Source organism: Polyodon spathula, chromosome 18 (genome assembly GCF_017654505.1).
Source record: "Polyodon spathula isolate WHYD16114869_AA chromosome 18, ASM1765450v1, whole genome shotgun sequence".
In the NCBI taxonomy this organism is placed as follows: domain Eukaryota; kingdom Metazoa; phylum Chordata; class Actinopteri; order Acipenseriformes; family Polyodontidae; genus Polyodon; species Polyodon spathula.
The window spans coordinates 14,274,297-14,294,530 of record NC_054551.1 but is presented as its reverse complement, the minus strand read 5'-3'; the positions used below and the strand labels follow the sequence as shown (position 1 = coordinate 14,294,530).

The 20,234-nt window shown below is 39.3% G+C and overlaps 1 protein-coding gene across 2 annotated transcripts in view; it reads right to left on the bottom strand.

Moving 5' to 3' along the window:
* Positions 1-19,608, bottom strand: part of LOC121330499 (ATP-sensitive inward rectifier potassium channel 12-like) — a 97,735-nt gene extending 78,127 nt beyond the window's left edge. Inside the window, exons 1-2 of one of the 2 annotated variants that reach the window (XM_041277054.1) lie at positions 19,191-19,608; positions 1,520-2,397 (exon numbers count right to left, since the gene is read on the bottom strand). In XM_041277054.1, the coding sequence (XP_041132988.1) occupies positions 1,548-2,397; positions 19,191-19,243 (903 nt within the window). In that variant the 5' untranslated portion in view covers positions 19,244-19,608 and the 3' untranslated portion in view covers positions 1,520-1,547. Of the gene's footprint in view, positions 1-1,519; positions 2,398-19,190 lie in introns of those variants that run through there. The other variant, XM_041277053.1, reaches the window with a different exon arrangement.
* Between the last annotated feature and the right edge of the window lie 626 nt (positions 19,609-20,234).

Sequence of the window (20,234 nt, the reverse complement as noted above, 5' to 3'; positions counted from 1 at the left end):
CATATTTATATGCAATGGAAAGTATATCCCTCCATTTATATTGTACTTCTCTCTGTATATCTTAAAGGAAGTTTTTAGTTTGATTTTTTTTTTTTTTTGTATTTGTGATGCAACTTATCTACTATTCTAACAAACATTCCCAAGTAGGACCACATTTTAGATATCTTATACACATATACATAGACTTCTCATACATAAAATAAACTGTTATTACATTTTTAACAATTTTTAAAAACATGAATACTTTAGTTAAGTTTACATTAGGCTAGCTATCTGATTTATTATTAATAACATGAATATAGTCATACATGTATTTATATTTATACCTTGTTTAAAAATGTAGATTGATTCAAATGGTGTTATTAGGAGGAGAACGACACATTTCCATACAATCGATTCAACCATTTCATCGCTTAATATAAAAAAGATAACACCCTAATAATCATAAACAACAGGGTCTCCTGGATACTTGTAACTCCGTTAACTAGGGATTTCAACATGTAAACAAAACGCTGGGATAAATCACATACAAAAAAAATAGACAAACACTTTTAAGAGCTGCCTTTACTTTTTTTTGTTCAAATGCAGCCACCTAGTGTATTCACTATACTGTATATATTGTGCAACACAGTTCACACAGAAGGAGGGTTCTGAACATAAATGATCAGTCAAAGGCTGCAAATCCATAATTGTTTGTGAGCAATTTATTACATGATTTTTGTGTTTGGAAACAAACTCTCAAACATTTGATAATATTAATTATCGTGCACATTGTTTGTAATACATTATCGCACACAATATATTAGTATTTCATTGATGCTTATGCTTTAAAGTGTAGATAATGTATATAAACTAAATATATACTGACTAATATCTTGGATGTTAATATTTAAAAGAGATACCATTTCATTATTTTCTAGATCAACTTCTGGAGTCCCCAATTGGAGATAGCACTGTCAATCATGGTACAATAACCACAAGACATAAGTGACCTAAGGAATCATTAAACTGACCAATACCCATTAACTTACTCTTTCTGGCATGGCCCGAATGTATAAATAACTTTTGCATGAATAAAAATGAAAATAACTTGCTAAATACTTTCTCGATTTTTTCGGTTCTTGTGACAGGAATGGCTTTAGTGGTGAGGTCAGGCCAGAATGCAGGAACAAAAAACAAACTAAATGCTGCAGTGTAAAGGAGCTGCGGTGCCATTTTATTTCAATACAAATAACAACAGTGAAAATAAAAGTTTAAACAAATCACAAACACAAAACACAGGTCAGACTGGGCAGATTGCTTTCGCTGATCCTGTTTAATTAATTATTTAACCTGTTCTCTTGCTCCGTTCTCTCCTCCGAACAACCCCCCCAGAGTGCCGAAAGCTGCAGACTTTTATGCACACACACACACACACACACACACACACACACACACACACTAAATCATAATACAAAATACAAACACAAAATAATAAATAGCACAGGAGCAGATGGGTACCCCGTTCTAAAATAAATAAACAATCATGTACAGGGCTCCTCGCCCTTTTACATACACAACCCCCCCTTTGTGCAAAGCACACATGGCCCTCCCCTCTCAGTCTCAAAGTTCCAGAAGAGGGGAAGCAAGGTGTCAATGGGGGCAGCCATGGAGGGAGGTCCTTCACCCCCCACATCTTTTTGGATGGCAGTTCCCTCTTCCGGGGCTCCAGCCACACTATCCAGCAGCCAAAATGTTGCGGGGGAGCAGTTCTCCTGACCCCCCCCCCCTCCCTGTTCATGGCCGGCAGTTCCCCTTTGTGGGGGTCCAGCCACAGTATTGCTTGCAGCGACCCCCAGTGAAGCAGAGCGTGGCACCGGCCCCCGACGGAGCAGAGTTGGCAGCGACCCCAGGCGAAGCAGAACTGGTTGCGACTCCAGGCAAGGCAAAGCCCTCAGCGACCCCAGACAAAGCAGTGCCCTCAGCGACCCAAGGCAAAGCAGAGCAGGCAGTGACCCCAGATGAAGCAGAGCCCTCAGCAACCCCCGGCGAGGCAAAGCTGGCAGCGACTTCAGGCAAAGCAGACCCGGCAGCGAACCCAGGCGAAGCAGAGACGGCAGCAACCCCAGGCGAAGCAGAGCTGGTTTCGAACCCCGGCGAAGCAGAGCTGGCAGAGACCCCATGTGACGACAGCAGCGGACCCCCGGGAGGCGAAGGAAGCAGCGGACCCCTGGGAGGCGACAGCAGCAGTGGACCCCTGGGAGGCGACAGCACAAGCGGACCCTCAGGAGGCGACGGAGACGGCAGGAGGGGGAGACCCTGGCCATGAAGGCGGCAGGGGCTCCTTCACCTCTGGCCATGAAGGCGGCAGGGGCTCCTTCACCTCTGGCTGTTAAGGCGGCAGGGGCTCCTCCCCCTCTGGACGCAAAAAATAAAAGGTTTTAACAAAACAGTTTACACACAGAGTGAAAATAAAAGTTTAAGCAAAACAAATCACAAACACAAAACACAGTTCAGGCTGGGCAATTTGATTTCACGATCCTGTTTAATTTATTTTTTTTAAACTCCTGAGAGAGGCTCAGATAAGAGAGTGAGGTAAGTGAGGAAGGCTTTGTTGGGGGGGGTGGGGTGGGAGGGGTGGCTCTCATGACCTTTCGACGCTGCTGAAATTTAATGCAGGTGACCATCTCCAGATTAGCAACAATTACTTAACTCAAGAGATAGTAACCTTCAGCATAGATGTGGATGGGGCTTCCACATCTATGCTGCTAGATCCAAAACACGCTGCCAAAGACTTCCGATGTCATTATCTATACAGTGGATTGCAAAAGTATTCAGACCCCTGACCAATTCTCTCATATTACTGAATTACAAATGGTACATTGAAATTTCGTTCTGTTTGATATTTTATTTTTAAACACTGAAACTCAGAATCAATTATTGTAAGGTGACATTGGTTTTATGTTGGGAAATATTTTTAAGAAAAATAAAAAACTGAAATATCTTGCTTGCATAAGTATTCAACCCCTGTGCTGTGGAAGCTCCCAGTTTGCACAGATGAAAGAAATTGCCCAAATGAGGACACAATTACCTTACCATTGGCATCCACCTCTGAACAATTAAAGTTGCTGTCACATTTTCTGGATAAAAACCTCACTGTTGAAGGATCATTGGTAAGGCTGTGAATCTGAAGGAAAATGAAGACCAAAGAGCATTCTACAGAAGTTAGAGATAAAGTAATACAAATGCATAGATTAGGGAAAGGGTACAAAATAATATCCAAGTGTTTGGATATCCCAGTGAGCACAGTTGGATCAATAATCAGGAAGTGGAAGCTGCATCACACCACCCAGGCACTGCCAAGAAAAGGCCGTCCCTCAAAACTCAGCGCTCAAACAAGGAGACTTGTGAGAGAAGCCACAGAGAGGCCAACAATCACTTTGAAGGAGCTACAGAGTTCAGTGGCTGGGAGTGGAGTAATGGTGCACCAGTCAACCATATCAATAGCTCTGCATAACACTGGCCTGTATGGGAAGGTGGCAAGAAAGAAGCTGTTACTCAAAAAGTACCATCTGAAAGCACGTCTGGAGTTTGCCAGAAAGCATGAGAGTGACCCAGCTGTGATGTGGGAAAAGGTTTTGTGGTCAGATGAGACCAAGATAGAGCTTTTTGGCCAAAACTCAAAGCGCTATGTGTGGTGCAAACCTAACACTGCCCATGCCTCAAGACACACCATCCCTACAGTGAAGTATGGTGGTGGCAGCATCATGCTGTGGGGATGTTTCTCATCAGCAGGGACTGGGCATCTTGTTACAATTGAAGGAAGAATGGATGGAGCAAAATACAGGAAAATACTGCAAGAGAATCTGCTTCAGTCCGCTAAAAAACTGAAGCTTGGGAGGAAATTCACCTTTCAGCAGGACAATGATCCCAAGCACAAGGCCAAAGCAACATTGGAGTGGCTCAAGAACAAAAAGGTGAATGTCCTACAGTGGCCCAGTCAAAGTCCTGATCTCAATCCCATTGAGAATCTGTGGCACTATTTGAAAATTGCGGTCCACAAGCGTCGTCCAACCAACCTGAACAACCTGGAGCAAATCTGCCAAGAAGAATGGGCCAAAATCACTCCGACACTGTGTGCAAAGCTGGTACATACTTACCCCAAAAGACTTAAAGCTGTTATTGCAGCGAAAGGTGGCTCTACCAAATATTAATGTGTGGGGGTTGAATACTTATGCAAGCAAGATATTTCAGTTTTTTATTTTTCTTAAAAATATTTCCCAACATAAAACCAATGTCACCTTACAATAATTGATTTTGAGTTTAAGTGTTTTAAAATAAAATATCGAACAGAATGAAATTTCAATGTACCATTTGTAATTCAGTAATATGAGAGAATTGGTCAGGGGTCTGAATACTTTTGCAAGCCACTATATATATATATATATATATATATATATATATATATATATATATATATATATATATATACTACCGGTCAAAAGTTTTAGAACACCTCAATTTTTCCAGTTTTTATTGAAATTTACGCAGTTTAATGTCTCGATGCACGCTGAAATTAGAGCATAGAACAAATAAACAATTGGATATAAAAAATAAATCACGGAATCGTTTTGTTTAACAAAATTTAATCAAAATTTTTGATTCATCAAAGTAGCCACCTTTTGCAGATATAACAGCCGAACACACTCGTGGCATTCTTTCCTCAATGGAAATCAAATATTGATCGGAAAGTTCTTCTCAACTCTGTTGCAGAAGGTCCCACAAATGTGTTGCACTTGTAGGTTGCTTTGCTTTCACCCTTCTGTCCAGTTCATCCCAAACCAGCTCGATGGGGTTTAAGTCTGGAGACTGTGCTGGCCATTCCATGATTTGAAGCCTACCATCTTGTTCTTTTCTTCTAAGGTAGTTCTGACATAGCCTGGAGGTATATTTTGGGTCATTATCTTGCTGTAGGATGAACCCCTGACCAACTAGACGTATACCAGAGGGTATTGCATGGCACTGCAAAATGCTGTGGTAGCCGTTTTGGTTCAGGGTGCCACTCACTCTGTGCAAGTCGTCGACTCTGGATCCAGCAAAAGAGCCCCAGACCATCACGTTTCCTCCTCTATGTTTGACAGTTGGTGTCACACACCGAGGAACCATCCTTTCGCCTACTCGACGGCGTATAAAAACCCTGCGTGACGAACCGAAGATTTCAAATTCTGAGAGGGTTTGTATGTAATCAACAGAAGTTGGGACACCTGTAGGAACTGTTAGCATCAACTTTCAGGCTTAATTTACTTCCATTGCTGCAGAACAGCTGTCAGTTGTTAACCCATTACTTAACAACATGAAAAAGGCCTTTTTGTATAACCCTGAAATGTACATAATTTTTTAGTTTTTAGTAACCTAAACTTTTACCGCTTACCTTTGTATCATTTCAGGTTATTCAATGGACTTGAACTGCTTAAATTTCAATAAAAACTGGAAAAACGGGGGTGTTCTAAAACTTTTGACCGGTAGTGTGTGTGTGTGTGTGTGTGTGTGTCTATATATATATATATATATATATATATATATATATATATATATATATATATATATATATATATAGTGCTTATAGAAAGTCTACACCCCCTTTCAGAATGTTACCTTTTGTTGCTTTATAGCCTGGAATTAAAATGCATTAAAATAGTTTTTTTTTTTTTTTTCATTTATCTACACATCCTACCCCACAATTTCCAAATGAAAATAATATTCTAGAAATTTGTAGAAAATTTATTAAAAATAAAAACTGAAATAGCTTGGCTGGATAAGTGTCTACCCCTCTTGTAATAGCAATCCTAATTAGCTCAGGTGTTACAAATCGTCTTCAAAATCACACACCAAGTTAAGTGGCCTCCACCTGTGTTAAATTGTAATGATTCACATGATTTCAGAATTAATTCAGCAGTTCCTGTAGGTTCCCTTTGCTGGGTAGTGCATTTCAAAGCAAAGACTCAACCATGACCACTAAGGCGTTTGCAAAAGAACTCTGGGTCAAAGTTGTTGAAAGGCACAGATCAGGAGATGGGTATAAAAAATATCAAAGGTCTTGAATATCCCTTGGAGCACGTTCAAGACGAAGGTGTATGGCACCACCAAGACCCTGACTAGATCAGACCGTCCCTCCAAACTGGATGACCGAGCAAGAAGGAGACTGATCAAAGATGCTACCAAGAGGCCAATGGCAACTTTGCAAGAGCTACAGGCTTTTATGTCTAAGACTGGTCAAAGTGTGCATGTGACAACAATATCCTAAGCACTCCACAAATTTGGCCTGTATGGTAGTGTGGCAAGAAGGAAGCCATTACTCAAGAAAGCCCACCTTGAATCCCATTTGAAGTATGCAAAAAAAACCACTTGGAAGATGTTTTGTTGTCTGACAAAATTAAAATGGAACTTTTTAGCCTAAATGCAAAGCATTATGTTAGGCGCAAACCCAGCACAGCGCATTGTCCATGAATACCATCCTTACTGTGAAGCATGGTGGTGGCACCATCATGTTATGGAGATGTTTCTCATTGGCAGGGACTGGGGCACTTGTCAGGATAGAAGGGAACATGAATGGAGCAAAGTAGAGGGAAGTCCTTGAGGAAAACCTGCTGTCCTCTGCAAGAAAGCTGAAACTAGGATGAAAGTTCATCTTTCAACATGTCGATCCAAAGCACACAGCTAAAGCTACACTGGAGTGACTATGGAACAAAAAGGTAAATGTCCTTGAGTGGCCCAGTCAGACCTCTGACCTAAATCCAATCGAAACTGTGTGGCATGATTGATGTCCATCAGCGCTCCCCAAGGAACTTGACAGAGCTTGAACAGTTTTTAAACAATAATGGTCAAATATTGCCAAATCTAGGTGTGGTTGGTAGAGACCTATCCCAATAGACTCACAGCTGTAATTGCTGCCAAAGATGCTTCCACCAAGTATTAACTCAGGGGGGGTTTGGGGGGGTGGAGACTTAGCCAATTATGATCTTTCAGTTTTGTATTTTTAATATGTAATTTTTTCTCAATATAAACTTTTTTCCCCTTAACAGTGTGGAGTATGGTGTGTAGATAAGTGGAAAAAAATCTTCATTTAAATGAATGAAACTCTGCCATCTGTTTTTGCATTTTTCTGTTTGCTGATCAGTACTAAATCCCCCACCTTCATTTGATTTCGTCGCTGTGTCCGTGGTGAGCTGACCACGGTTCCAGTAAGTGTTCCTTTCGCCATCTGTTCCAGAAGCTATTCATCAGTCACTGTCGCTATTTCCACCTTCTGGTTATTTGTCCTTGTTTGACAGTGATGTTGTTTGACTGTAAGGATGTCTGCAGTGGCAATGACATAAGTCATTGACCTATGAGAAAGTGCACTGGCGTTAGTGGTTGTGGCTCTCTTCTATCGTTATGAACAAAAGTTAGCAGTCTGGAGTTTAGACCTGCTTCTATTTCAGTATTTTATAGTCTTTGCTGTAAGGAATATTGTGGTGGGTTATGGGAGGAAGTGATGTGACACAGGAAGCACGTAGTTGTGGTTGGATTTTTATTGATAATTCCCACAAAAGAAACTGCCTTTGTTACCAGCTATGGTAAGCAGAGGCTTAAAATGAAAAACAAAATAGTCCAAACAGAACATAAACACTGCCACAGGGTTTTCAGTAATCCACACCCCACAGTAGATGGCTCGGGTTAGGACAAGTAATTCCTGCAGCTCCCAAGGATCTCAGGGGAAAGGACTCGCAGGCAGCCGGTCTGGGAATCCTCAGTCTGAGTGTAAATAAAACAAACAAACCAAACAAAAGAACAAAAACTCACAGAGCTCACGCAGCACAACTGTCACAGTCCAGGATAGCGAGACCAAATAGCAGAACCCCACAGCCTAAATAGTGCCGAGCCCTGCCCCTACAATCAGTGCACTGCCCCACCTCAGCCAGTCCTCCAACGCAGCACAGCTGATTGCAATAATGGTGCTCAACCATGAGGTTCTGCCCCAAGTTAAGATGGCCGCCACCACTGTAGCTTCTGCCCCAACCATAACTCAGTCATTCTCATGTGTCTCGTTGCTTCCTGCACAGCCCTACCAGTAGTCGGGAGGGCAAATTACAAGAGGGACTCCTTTCACTCCTGTCACAAATATATATCCAGATGACTCAGCCAAAGGTTAGCAAGCTTTTAATAACATCCCAGTGCTACGGGTACAACTCACTGCTGTGGTCTACAACTGAAAACCAAACCAGAACAAGAAGGCTCTGTGTTATAGTAGTACCTTAGGCACATTACTACATCTCCTCCCCTCTTAGTCCCAAAGTCTGAATGTAGTTATAAAACATGGCAACTGAAAAGGAACAACTTTTTAACCCTTTGTGGTCCTATGTTGGCCAGGTCTGACATTACAATTTTTCCTTTCCAGTCCGATGTCATCATCAAAAAGACATCAAGCACAGGTCACTAGTCATTTTTTTTTCAACAGAAAAAGCCAAGAAAACCTTTCAATGGCTGAGTGAGAACGATAGGAGCCGAGAGAAGACGAGAAAAAAAGGTGGATCTGAGAAATGCACATAGTCCCTTCACCACAGACATAAACAAACAAGATAGCTGCTTCCGCATTCCAGCACTCAAAGAAAATCACAGACATTTGCCAAGCTTTTCAATACGTTATAGTAATAAAATAATTACTTGGATCACATTATTGAGGAGTTTGGTGATAAAACGAGTGATCAGGAGATGATTTATCAGAATGTTAAATTATACTCTCGGCGGTGTCCACCGCGATTCCGCAGAGAGGGCGATTAGATCTCCACACTGGTGGTGGGGTAGGGGAGCGTGAACCAGGGGTGTGGAGGAGCTCCCTCGCCACTGTAAAAAAAACATGTGTGCTCGGAGGAGGGGGCTTGTCCTGTTTGTTGCATTTACCAAAATAATAGAATATCTTGTGTTATATTTTAAAAAAGCTATGTATTGTAATGCCTGGGTCACATTGACCCACGTGGCGGTTCTAGGTAGAACTGTTTATAACGCCATCAGGATATTAAATTCATATATTTAGGAAGTTAAAAATGGACATACACATACAACTTACAACGTAAGAGTAATTAACATTTTAAGTGCAAAATGGGTCACAATAACCTGCATGGCATTTCTACAGTTAAAATAGTGAAAGAAGCACCTGTATCCACTTCCATTTTTACAGAATACGAAGAGTACCTGTAATATGGTTTCCTCATTGGACTCCACACAACATGAACTTCCCGGTCTCCATATCATTTGGGTCAGGAGAAAGAACCAGATCTCTTTCCCACAGATCCTTTTTGTGATCCATATTGTAACTAATAGCGTGCTCCTCCGCTACAAAACCCCACCTGATATCCACGTCAGGTTGTCTAAATTTTGATAAAGTAAACAAATCAAAAATAGAAATGAAAAAGATAGGGGAAACAGGAGGGTGTGATATAGGTGTGTGGAGTTCATCATCCAATGAAGAAACCATACTCCAGATAATCTTTGTCTTCTTACCTCATCTGATGAACTCCACACAACGTGAACTATACCAAAGTATGTAAACTAAAGGGTGGTAGGTTAGATGTTAGTAGAAGAAACCACAGATAAAACTGAATGAGCAAAGTTAGGTTGAGAGCAAGAAACAACCTTTATCGAAACAGTGAACCACCAAAGGGGAAGCAACCTCCTTGAGAGTAGGAGTAACAGACACGCCTACACACATTAAACAAATATTTGTGTTAAACAAGGGGGAAAGTGTTGAACCACACTTAGAACAGATGGAAGGCATAAAGGCAAAAAAAGAGGAAAGGAAAAAAAAGGAACTAGCAATCAAAAATAACAAAGAGCAATGCATGTAGCCCTTATCTAAGCACATGCAGGAGACATGTTGAATATTTTATATTGAAAAATTCAATAACAATACAATAACCACACAATTATCAATACAATAACCACTCAAGGATTATCATCATTAAAAACCATCTTAAAACACCAATACATCCAAAAAACATATAAAACCCATAAAACAATTAATCACAAACGCATTATACAATTTCAAGACATTATTTAATAAATAACACAATTACAGTACTGGCCACTCAATAAAATCCAACAGATGGTTCCAATCATTAAAAGGCATAATATCTGCTTCTCTAAAATATATTTTCGATAAATATATATATGGGCAACCAAATCATAGACAAAGAAAAAAAAATAGCAAATATATTAAATGATTACTTTTCACAAGTTTTTAAAAAGGAGGATACGGACAACATGCCCCACATGTCATCCAGTTCCTATCCAGTTTTAAATAACTTTAGCATAACCGAGACAGAAGTTTTAAAGGGGCTAGGAGCTCCCCTGGGCCAGATGAGATCCTCCCAACAGTACTTAAACAAATGAAAGAAGTTATTTACAGACCACTAACCAAGATCATGCAACAGTCTCTTGATACAGGGGTTGTACCGACAGACTGGAAAATTGCAAACGTAATACCGATTCACAAAAAGGAAAACAGAACTGAACCAGATAACTACAGACCAATAAGCCTGACTTCTATTATATGCAAACTTATGGAAACTATAATAAGATCCAAAATGGAAAATTACCTATACGGTAACAGTATCCTGGGAGACAGTCAACATGGTTTTAGGAAAGGGAGATCGTGTCTAACTAACCTGCTTGATGTTTTTGAGGATGCAACATCGATAATGGATAATTGCAAAGCATAGGACATGGTTTATTTAGATTTCCAGAAAGCTTATGACAAAGTCCCGCATAAAAGATTAATTCTCAAACTGAACGCAGTTGGGGTTCAAGGAAACGCATGTACATGGATTAGGGAGTGGTTAACATGTAGAAAACAGAAAGTATTGATTAGAGGACAAACCTCAGAATGGAGTGTGGTAACCAGTGGAGTACCACAGGGATCAGTATTAGGTCCTCTGCTATTCCTAATCTACATTAATTATTTAGATTCTGGTATAGTAAGCAAACTTGTTAAATTTGCAGACGACACAAAAATAGGAGGAGTGACAAACACTGTTGCAGCAGTAAAGGTCATTCAAAATGATCTAGACAAGAGTCAGAACAGGGCAGACACATGGCAAATGACATTTAATAGAGAAAAGTGTAAGGTACTGCATGCAGGAAATAAAAATGTGCATTATAAATATCATATGGGAGATACTGAAATTGGAGAAGGAATCTATGAAAAAGACCTATTTTATCTCGACTCAGAAATGTCTTCATCTAGACAATGTGGGGAAGCTATAAAAGGCCAACAAGATGCTCAGGTATATTGTGAAAAGTGTTGAATTTAAATCAAGGGAAATAATGTTAAAACTGTACAATGCTTTAGTAAATCCTCATCTTGAATATCATGTTTGGTTCTGGTCACCTCGCTACAAAAAGGATATTGCTGCTCTAGAAAGAGTGCAAAGAAGAGCAACCAGAATTATTCTAGGGTTTAAAAGGCATGTCATATGCAGACAAGCTAAAAGAATTGAATCTATTCAGTCTTGAACAAAGACTACACGGCGACCTGATTCAAGCATTCAAAATTCTAAAAGGTATTGACAATGTCGACCCAAGGGACTTTTTCGACCTGAAAAAAGAAACAAGGACCAGGGGTCACAAATGGAGATTAGACAAAGGGGCATTCAGAACAGAAAATAGGAGGCACTTTTTTACACAGAGAATTGTGAGGCTCTTGAACCAACTCCCCAGTAATGTTGTTGAAGTTGATACCGTGGTATCCTTCAAGAAGCAGCTTGATGAGATTCTAGGATCCATAAGCTACTAACAACCAAACGAGTAAGATGAGCCGAATGGCCTCCTTTCGTTTGTAACCTTTCCTATGTTCTTACTTATTGACCATTCTTAAGCAGGTGGAAATAAAACTGGTGGAAGTTTAAATGATCCACCACTTTGGTCTTTGGAAAATAGACACAGATTCTTAGATCATTATATACTCCGCCAAAAAGAAAGTGACTGAATAACTAATGAATCAAACTAGCAGATCAATTCACGCTGTGTTTTCTGCAGCATTAGAAAATTCTCAATCAGTGGAAAAAACAGAGGTGCAGAAATGGACAATCTCTTTGAAAATACCCCAAAATATTTAGTAGAGTACATTTTAAAAATACTGGTTGTAAATCTATAGTAGGCCACCCTACTTGTACACATTTCACACTACATTGTGTTCTAGGAAGAATCTGAATTTCACAGAGGCAGTGCATGGCTCTCACCAGTAGAATGTTTTATATTTTTTGTATTTGGGGATCCACTATACTAGTATCCCACAGGGGTTCAAAACATTCCTCAGTAGATGATAATCCAACCGGGAATTTTGTAGTTTTCTGTAACTTCATTCTGTAAGCAATCTGAACAAATTTGTTCTTGAGAAACAAATCTTGCCTTATGAATTAGGTTTAAGAGATTTTCAACTCTATACACAGTCAATCAAGCCTAGTGCTAAGGTCGGTAGTCAGCAGCAATAATACAGGAGTCCACTGGCACGAAGTTTCACCTATGCAAATTTATATGTTTTTAGTAGGTACCCATGATAGATGCTACTTAAGGCTAGTGTACAATGAATTGCATCTTACTGCTGTGAGACAGAAAAATTTAATTGTGGCAGAGCAAAGCTCTGCCCTTTTTAAATTGGCAGGGATGGGGTTAATTTCCCCTACCTGCCTGGGTTTATTATGTTCAGGTGGCTGGGGTTGATTAGTTGATTAAATGATTAACTTAATTAACGATCAATCAGCGCCCAGCCACCTGACATAAAAGGAGGCCTCTGCTTCTCATTTGGGAGGAGGGAGCTGAGGCCTCCTTTTATGTCAGGTGGCTGGGCGCTGATTGATTGTTAATTAACCTAATCAACTAATCAACCCCAGCCACCTGAACATAATAAACCCAGGCAGGTAGGGGAAATTAACCCCATCCCTGCCAATTTAAAAAGGGCAGAGCTTTGCTCTGCCACAGTAATCTTAAAGCAATCAAAAGTGTAAAGGATAAAAAAAAATCTTTCTAAAGGTTAAAGGCTTTGTTATTAATTAATTAATTTATTGCAATGGGCTGTGATTTTTTATTTTACTTTGTAGTAGCTTCAGTATTTATGCCTTGCTTATAAAACAACACAACTATAAAGCTATCATTTTAGGAGTGCCCTAGCGCAAATGGCAATAATTTTAAACATTGAACAAATGGTGGCACAATACTTTTTTTTTTTTTTTTTTTTTTTTAATAGAAACCTACTGAATGGAGAGGTCTCTAAATCATACTGTTGGCTTACTTTTTATTTTTTATTTTTAGGTCAAAGAAACTTGCCACATCTAGTGTCAGCAGATCTGTTGTTAACTCTGTTATACCCAAGCATTTTTAAATGAGAAAATCTACTATATTTTATATCTCTACTAACTAGATTCTATTTCTTGCACAAAACCTTTTATTTTTCTTGTCATAATGTATTGCATATAAAACATTCTGTCGTGTGAGGCTTGATTAAGAAAAATAAAAAAACAATATCCTACAGAGGGGTGGCTGAGCACTGGATCATTATAGCACTATATCATTGTATCAATCATGGGGTTTCCATGCGGGTCAATTTACATGTGAAATGGCAATGAGCGTGCACTTGGGTAAATTAGGTTTGTGGCTGGAAAAAACAGACAAAGCGAGGGATAGCGTAAATCTCGTTTACTTGTGTAAATGACGAAACACATGGGAAAAACCACGCCCAGTTTCACGTGGAAACATGCATTTCACGTGTAAATGTGAATGAGTGTGTTTATCCTTAACTATAAATATTGCAAGGGAGCAGATCAGTTGTTACTGTGGATTCCAAGATGGCAGAAAGTAATGGCTGAAGGGTGATTTTATGGTTAGCAGTAGTGTAGTTTACCTTAATGATAATGCTGGTGGCGTTTTTTGCTATGTCTGGACTGTCATGTTGTATATCTCTTGTGGGTTACAGTTCTGTATAAAACCACTTACCAGGAACTGTGTTATGCCCTTGTTATGGTTTTAAAGCAGCTGTTGAGAATACCCTTTCTGTAAAACCTACGCTAAAGTTAAACACGAAGTGCAAGTGAGCTGCTTAAATGTAACTGAATTAATTCCCATTCTTTTTTTTTTTTTTATTCTTGCTATGTCCAAAGACAACGCATGTCTGCCTCCACATTAATAAGTATAGTTGGTGAACTGGATGCCATGAGCCAGCTCGATTGCCCAAAACAGCACAACAACCATCCAACAAGTTGTTGATGCCCTCTCAGAACTGAAAAAATAAAACTACAAATTAACGTATTGATTGTTTTATTTGTTTGCATCATTAACATGTAAGAAAGGAGAGAATCTCTGACAGAACAAGCGTCCTCAGATCGCTGCTGTCCATTTGAAACTGGCGGCTGAGGTAACCTTCCCAGTTGCCAAGTCCGCTTATAACAAGCGGAATAGGGCTTGTTTTTGAGGTCACTTGTTGTAATTTGCATAAACACCTACTTTAACGTGGGTTGTGCTTGTTTTGGGCTTGTTTTGAAAGGCAATGCCGCTTTTTTTCTTGTGAGACTACAACCTTCCCCTTCTTTCTCACAGGCAGCCACTGATTCCCAAACACCTAATTTTGAGAATGAATGAATGCAGTTCAGTCTGTTTCATCACTATCTGCCACCTCCCTTTCAAGTGCCCACTACCTGTATTTGCCCAGTCGTGGTGTTGAATACTTCCTCAGCAGCTGTCAGCTGTCTGGACAGGTAGGGCTTCTAAGCCAGGGTAGTATACGCAGCATCACCTGATCCCCTATATGCTGTATTGCCTGAATGAAAGAGATCTATATCTATCTATCTATCTATCTATATATATATATCTATATATATATATATATATATATATCTATATATCTAACTGAATGCAGGCACCACTTTTTAGTGTGGAGGCAAACACAGCTTTTCCAGGTTGAAGGACATCAAACAAAAAAGAAAACAAATATCCTGCACCAAAGTAGTTTTAAAAAAAAAAAAAAAAGTGTCCTTCTCCCCTCTGTAACAAGCAGCAGGATCTACGATACCGGAGCGGTTGAGGGTCCTTCCCCCGCGGCATCGTCTTCCTCACTGAGACGGATGGGCGTTGGGAGGTGCCTTCCGCTTCGTGGGGGGGCGTGGGTCGGTCCGGTGGCTCCTTGGAGACGGAGGGGGGGGGCTTGTGTGAGGTGCCGCCCGTTCTCGTCGTCCTCTACGGAGACGGAGTGCGTGGAGGTGGCCGTCCGCGCTCGTCCGTCCTCCGACGGAACGGAGGCGTGGAGGTGGGCCGTCCCCCCCCAGAGCAGCAGTAACATGTCTGATGTGGCCGCCCCCGCGTCTCGTCGTCCTTCGCAGAGCGGCGGTGGATTTGGGCCGGTGGCCCCTCTCGTCGTCCCTCTCGGAGACTGAGTCGGTTGAGTAGTCAATGCTCAGCCTTTTTATGTGGTTGGGCTGGAGGAGATACTTGTTAATTGCATTGGCTACAGCTGTTGGCCAATCACTTTAATTAACATTCCTAACTATCAGCACATGTAGCCCATAGCCCAATTTCTTCTCCTGATCATGGCAGGTTGGTTCCAGAGCTGCCAGGGATCCCTCCTGAGCTGTTTGCTGGGTCTTGCCAGCCTCTGTCCGGCCCACCATGTGCACCCTCTCCAGGTTGGCCTGTGAGCTGGTTCACAATAATATGTGTGTGTGTGTGTGTGTGTGTAACGTCTCCGCCAGTTTTCAGCCATGGTGATCTGCAGTATGTGTTGGTCAGTTTCATTTTATACCTCTGAGTTTATTTTAAATTAATGAGTCGTAAGATATTTTTGTTGAAACAGTGTTCACTACTAATGACATTTGAAAAACAATTTAGACAAGGGCAGTAAAACACATTATTAGGCACAAGGTATTCTGCTTTATTACAGCTGCTTAGATTCACTCCGTGTACCAGTACTCTGCACATGAAAACCACATTTTCACAAAATGTCACTAGTAATCTTCAAAAACAGCACAAGTACTTCACGCATAGCTAATTTACATATCAACCCCCACCTTTCCCATTCATTTGCATGACGTTGGGTGAAAAGCCTGGTTTACTCGAGTAAAATAAATTCAGCGAATGGAAACCCAAAAAAGCATTTTGCACAAGTCATTTTTCTTGTGTAAATGTCTAAAGTTAAAAAAAAAAAAAAAACTTGCATGGAAACCCCGTGATTGTAGCACTGTATCATTGTAGCATTGTAGTAATTTCCCACAAATCCTGGAATTCAAAACTGCATTTCCCAAGCTTATCCAGGGATACACCGCTGTGAACAGTCATTCTCAAAATAAGACAGAAAGATGGGTAAGGCAGCCCAATGCACAGAGATTTAAATTCATAATAGATTAATTAAAGCATAGCCTACATGCTCTGGAGACTCCTATATATATTATATATATATATATATGCACGTGAATATATATATATATATATAGCATAGATATATATATATTATATCCTATATATATCTAATAATATATGAAATGGGTTGTAATGGAAGTCAAATTTACTTTACCCAACATTACCTTCAGTTTAAAAAGTAAACCATTATAACTTGTCTGGCTGCTTCCTTCTGCATGTACAAAAGAAGCATTTCACATAGTGAAAAACTGTAATGCATTTGTATCAGATAAATTAGTGCTGGAAATGATTAGCAAAGCATTAGTACAGACCACAATGTACAAAACAAACCGTAGAGTTAAATAAAAAAACACATATACTTATGCAAAATATGTAATACGGTAAGAATAAGTATATGAATAATAATAATAATAATAATAGCTGCAGAACTCAGTTGTACTGTTACTAAAACTCTCCCAAAAAGAACAGTGAAATGGATACGTGGATGCCTCTATCCCACATGCGCATCTTTAAGGCCTAACACCTACACAAAAAGTCGAGTGAACTCCAGCCAAAACCAGTTGCCTGGCAGCTAGATAAATGAATACATGATAAATCACGGTTCAGCATTGGTTATTTCTCTCATTCCCCTTACAAATAAGTATGCAAAATAACATTGGAATATGTGTTTGCCTTCAAGAAATCTTAGCAAATCATAATGACAATGTAGCGGGTTTGGGATCAATCTTTTTTTGTGTGTGTGTGAAGTTGGAATTAATCTTAAGTTTATTTATGTAAAGCTATATTTCTTGTTACAAAAGCCATCACCTGTACTTTTGCATGGACACTGAGCTGTTTCCTTGCCCTCGAGGACAGATTTGAGGCATATTTATCACAGGATGGTGTAGAGAAGCTTCCTCGACTTGTGTGTTAAGAGAGAAGAGTTCTTCTTGAACTCCGTTGCTGCTTATCTAGTACCTTTCCAGAGCACAGAATGAGGTATTGCTTTTAATGATACACTTTAATAAACCAAACAGACTGGAACTTTCAGAAATCAGTTTTACTTCTAGTTGGTAGAGCTTTACGCAATGTCAGCCCTCACTGTAGATGCACAGTGTTATTGAATACAGTGGTGCACAGCTCCCAGTACACATTCTCAGCAAAACCAAGCTTGTCCACTAGAGGGCTCCCCTGGGTCAAAGTGGACTAACAGGGGTGAAGACCATGTCAAATGTTCACTTTTTACAATTATCTTCAATGTGGCATTCCCAATTAAAAAAAGAACCAAAAAAATAAAAATATAATAAATAAATACATTTTTATAATTCCTTTGATATATATATATATATATATATATATATATATATATATATATATATATATATATATATATATATATATATACACACACACACACACACACACACACACAGTGCATATATATACTCCACACTGTTAAGGGGAAAGGCAACAAAAGGTGAACATTTTGAAAGGGGGTGTAGACTTTCTATAGGCACTGTATACTGCTTAAGTGTTTGATTCTGTATCTTAGAAATTAATTTCTGGCCATCTGTTTTTTAAACATTTTAGAGAGTCGATGAGTGCTGAGTCATTCAGTATTGCTAATGTTTCAGAGCACAAGATATTTATATAACTACTTATTATGGGTAAAAAAAACCAGACCCCTTTGATAATGTGTATGTGTCAGAAGCAGCAGTAGACTCTGAGCAAATTATACATTGTGTACATGTAGAAATATGAAATTGACAATACATAAAGAGTAGATTATTATTTTTATTTTTTTTTCCCGTTGTTGCTACAGGTTGGATTTTGAGCTTTTTTAGATATATTTTATTTATATAAATTGTAAAACTGCATCCAGATTTGCTTTAAATGACATGCAGTTTACAGTAACAGAACTCCAAAGTGATGTAGATTGCGTCAAATTCCACTTTCAAATGCATTTTTAAATGTACAATTTCACACCGAAATTACAAACTTTCAATTCATTGTGCACGCCAGTTACATTTTAAAGATTGAAGAGAGAGGAAATGTGGCTCTGATTCCTGATATTCTGGACATTACAAGCTATTGAAAGGTATACCATATTCCTAAATTATGTTTCATGTGCATGTTCTTGTTATTTTGGATTTAACAGCAATTTACTACATCTTCTGCTGCTAATTATTTTCTAATAGAAGACAGATTGACCTGTTTCTAACTCATATTAAGCGTCTACTGAGCCACAAACTACAAAATGGCCTAAGAAAAATTTAACTAACATTATTTTAGCCTTCACATTATCTGAACCAATTTAATCTTTTCTTCTTTTTTTCCTTAAACCATGTTATTACAAACTGTTAACATAGATAACAAAAGTGTACCTCTACCCACACACTAAATCAAAGTGTCACCCAGATATGTTCAGGCCACAGCACAGTAACTGAATAATGCTTTATATTAATCCCAGGACCTGACTTATACTATTACATAAGATGAGTTAACTTAACACATTTCAGACACACACAGGTTCCTTATAGAGTTTTTGGAAACCCCTAAAGAATCTTCTGGCATATTTAACGGATTTATTTGAATTACAAGGGCTATTTTCAGTGTCGATGCTCTACATTCGTGTTTTACATCCTGCAGTTGCTAGGATGTCAGTTTCAGAAACTCACTGCAAATCCTACATATCTTGAGAAAGCTCTTTAAAAAATGTGACACAATCAAAATGTTGGTTACCACTGAACCTGCAAACATGCAAAGTTCCATGAAGTAAAACTCAAATTGCTTACCTTTCAGTTACTTCGTATCCCTTATTCTCTAGCTGAAGCTTCCCATTTTCCATCTGGCTTTATAAGTGTTTTTTTTTTTATTTTAAACACCTATGGATAAAACCAATCCATCCATTTCAGACAGAAGCATAAAAAACCTTTGAACTTCATCTCCATGGGTCTTGCAGTGTCTTCCAGGTCTCCCCCCCGATAGCAATGTTAGTGAAGCAAGATCAATCTTCAACTATAACTCGATCCTTTCCTCCCCCCCCAAAATAAAAAATAGCACACACCACTGCCACTGCTAGACTTGGAAGAGGTGGCTAATAATCTCCCAGTACAAAAAACATGTGATATCCTTGCCCCCTTTAGATCCTGCTTGGAGTTGTGCAGGGTCATCTACTTGTTGTGTATTGGAGGCAGTTCTATCTCTATCTCCAATGTTTTAATTGGTCTCTCTCTCTCTCTCTCTCTCTCTCTCTCTCTCTCTCTCTCTCTCTCTCTGCTATCTGATCTTGATCTACTGCAGTTTTCTGTCCTTTTCTCTCGCTCCCTCAGCATGTCACAGTAGCTGGAACTCACAGCCACTGTGGGCTAACATAATCCAAACACTCCCTCCTACAGCACTGTCAATGAACAGCAACTTGATGTGCAAATAAGTGCTCTTAAACACATACATCAGCACTTGTAATCTATTTTTGGTAACATCCATGCATTGCTTATGATTTTAGGATTTATGGAGGTTTGGTTGTCTCTGATAAGGCACTGTACTAGTTCCCCTCCACAACATACTTGTATTAACTACTGTTACTTTACTGGTGATTAAACATTTATAAAATGATTGCCTTGAAGAAAGAAATGTCCTCCCTGCTGCCTAATTATTTAGTATTGGTTTTTGGAGGACATATACCCATGTATGTAAAAAGGTCTTTTAATTTATTCAAATAACCATGTTTTCTGTACAGCTCTCAAATTGCTCTTAAAGAGATAATAGTGTACCTTTTTAATTTTTTGAAAAACATTTTGTGGAAGAAGTTGATCCAAACATATTAAGCCACGTTTAAA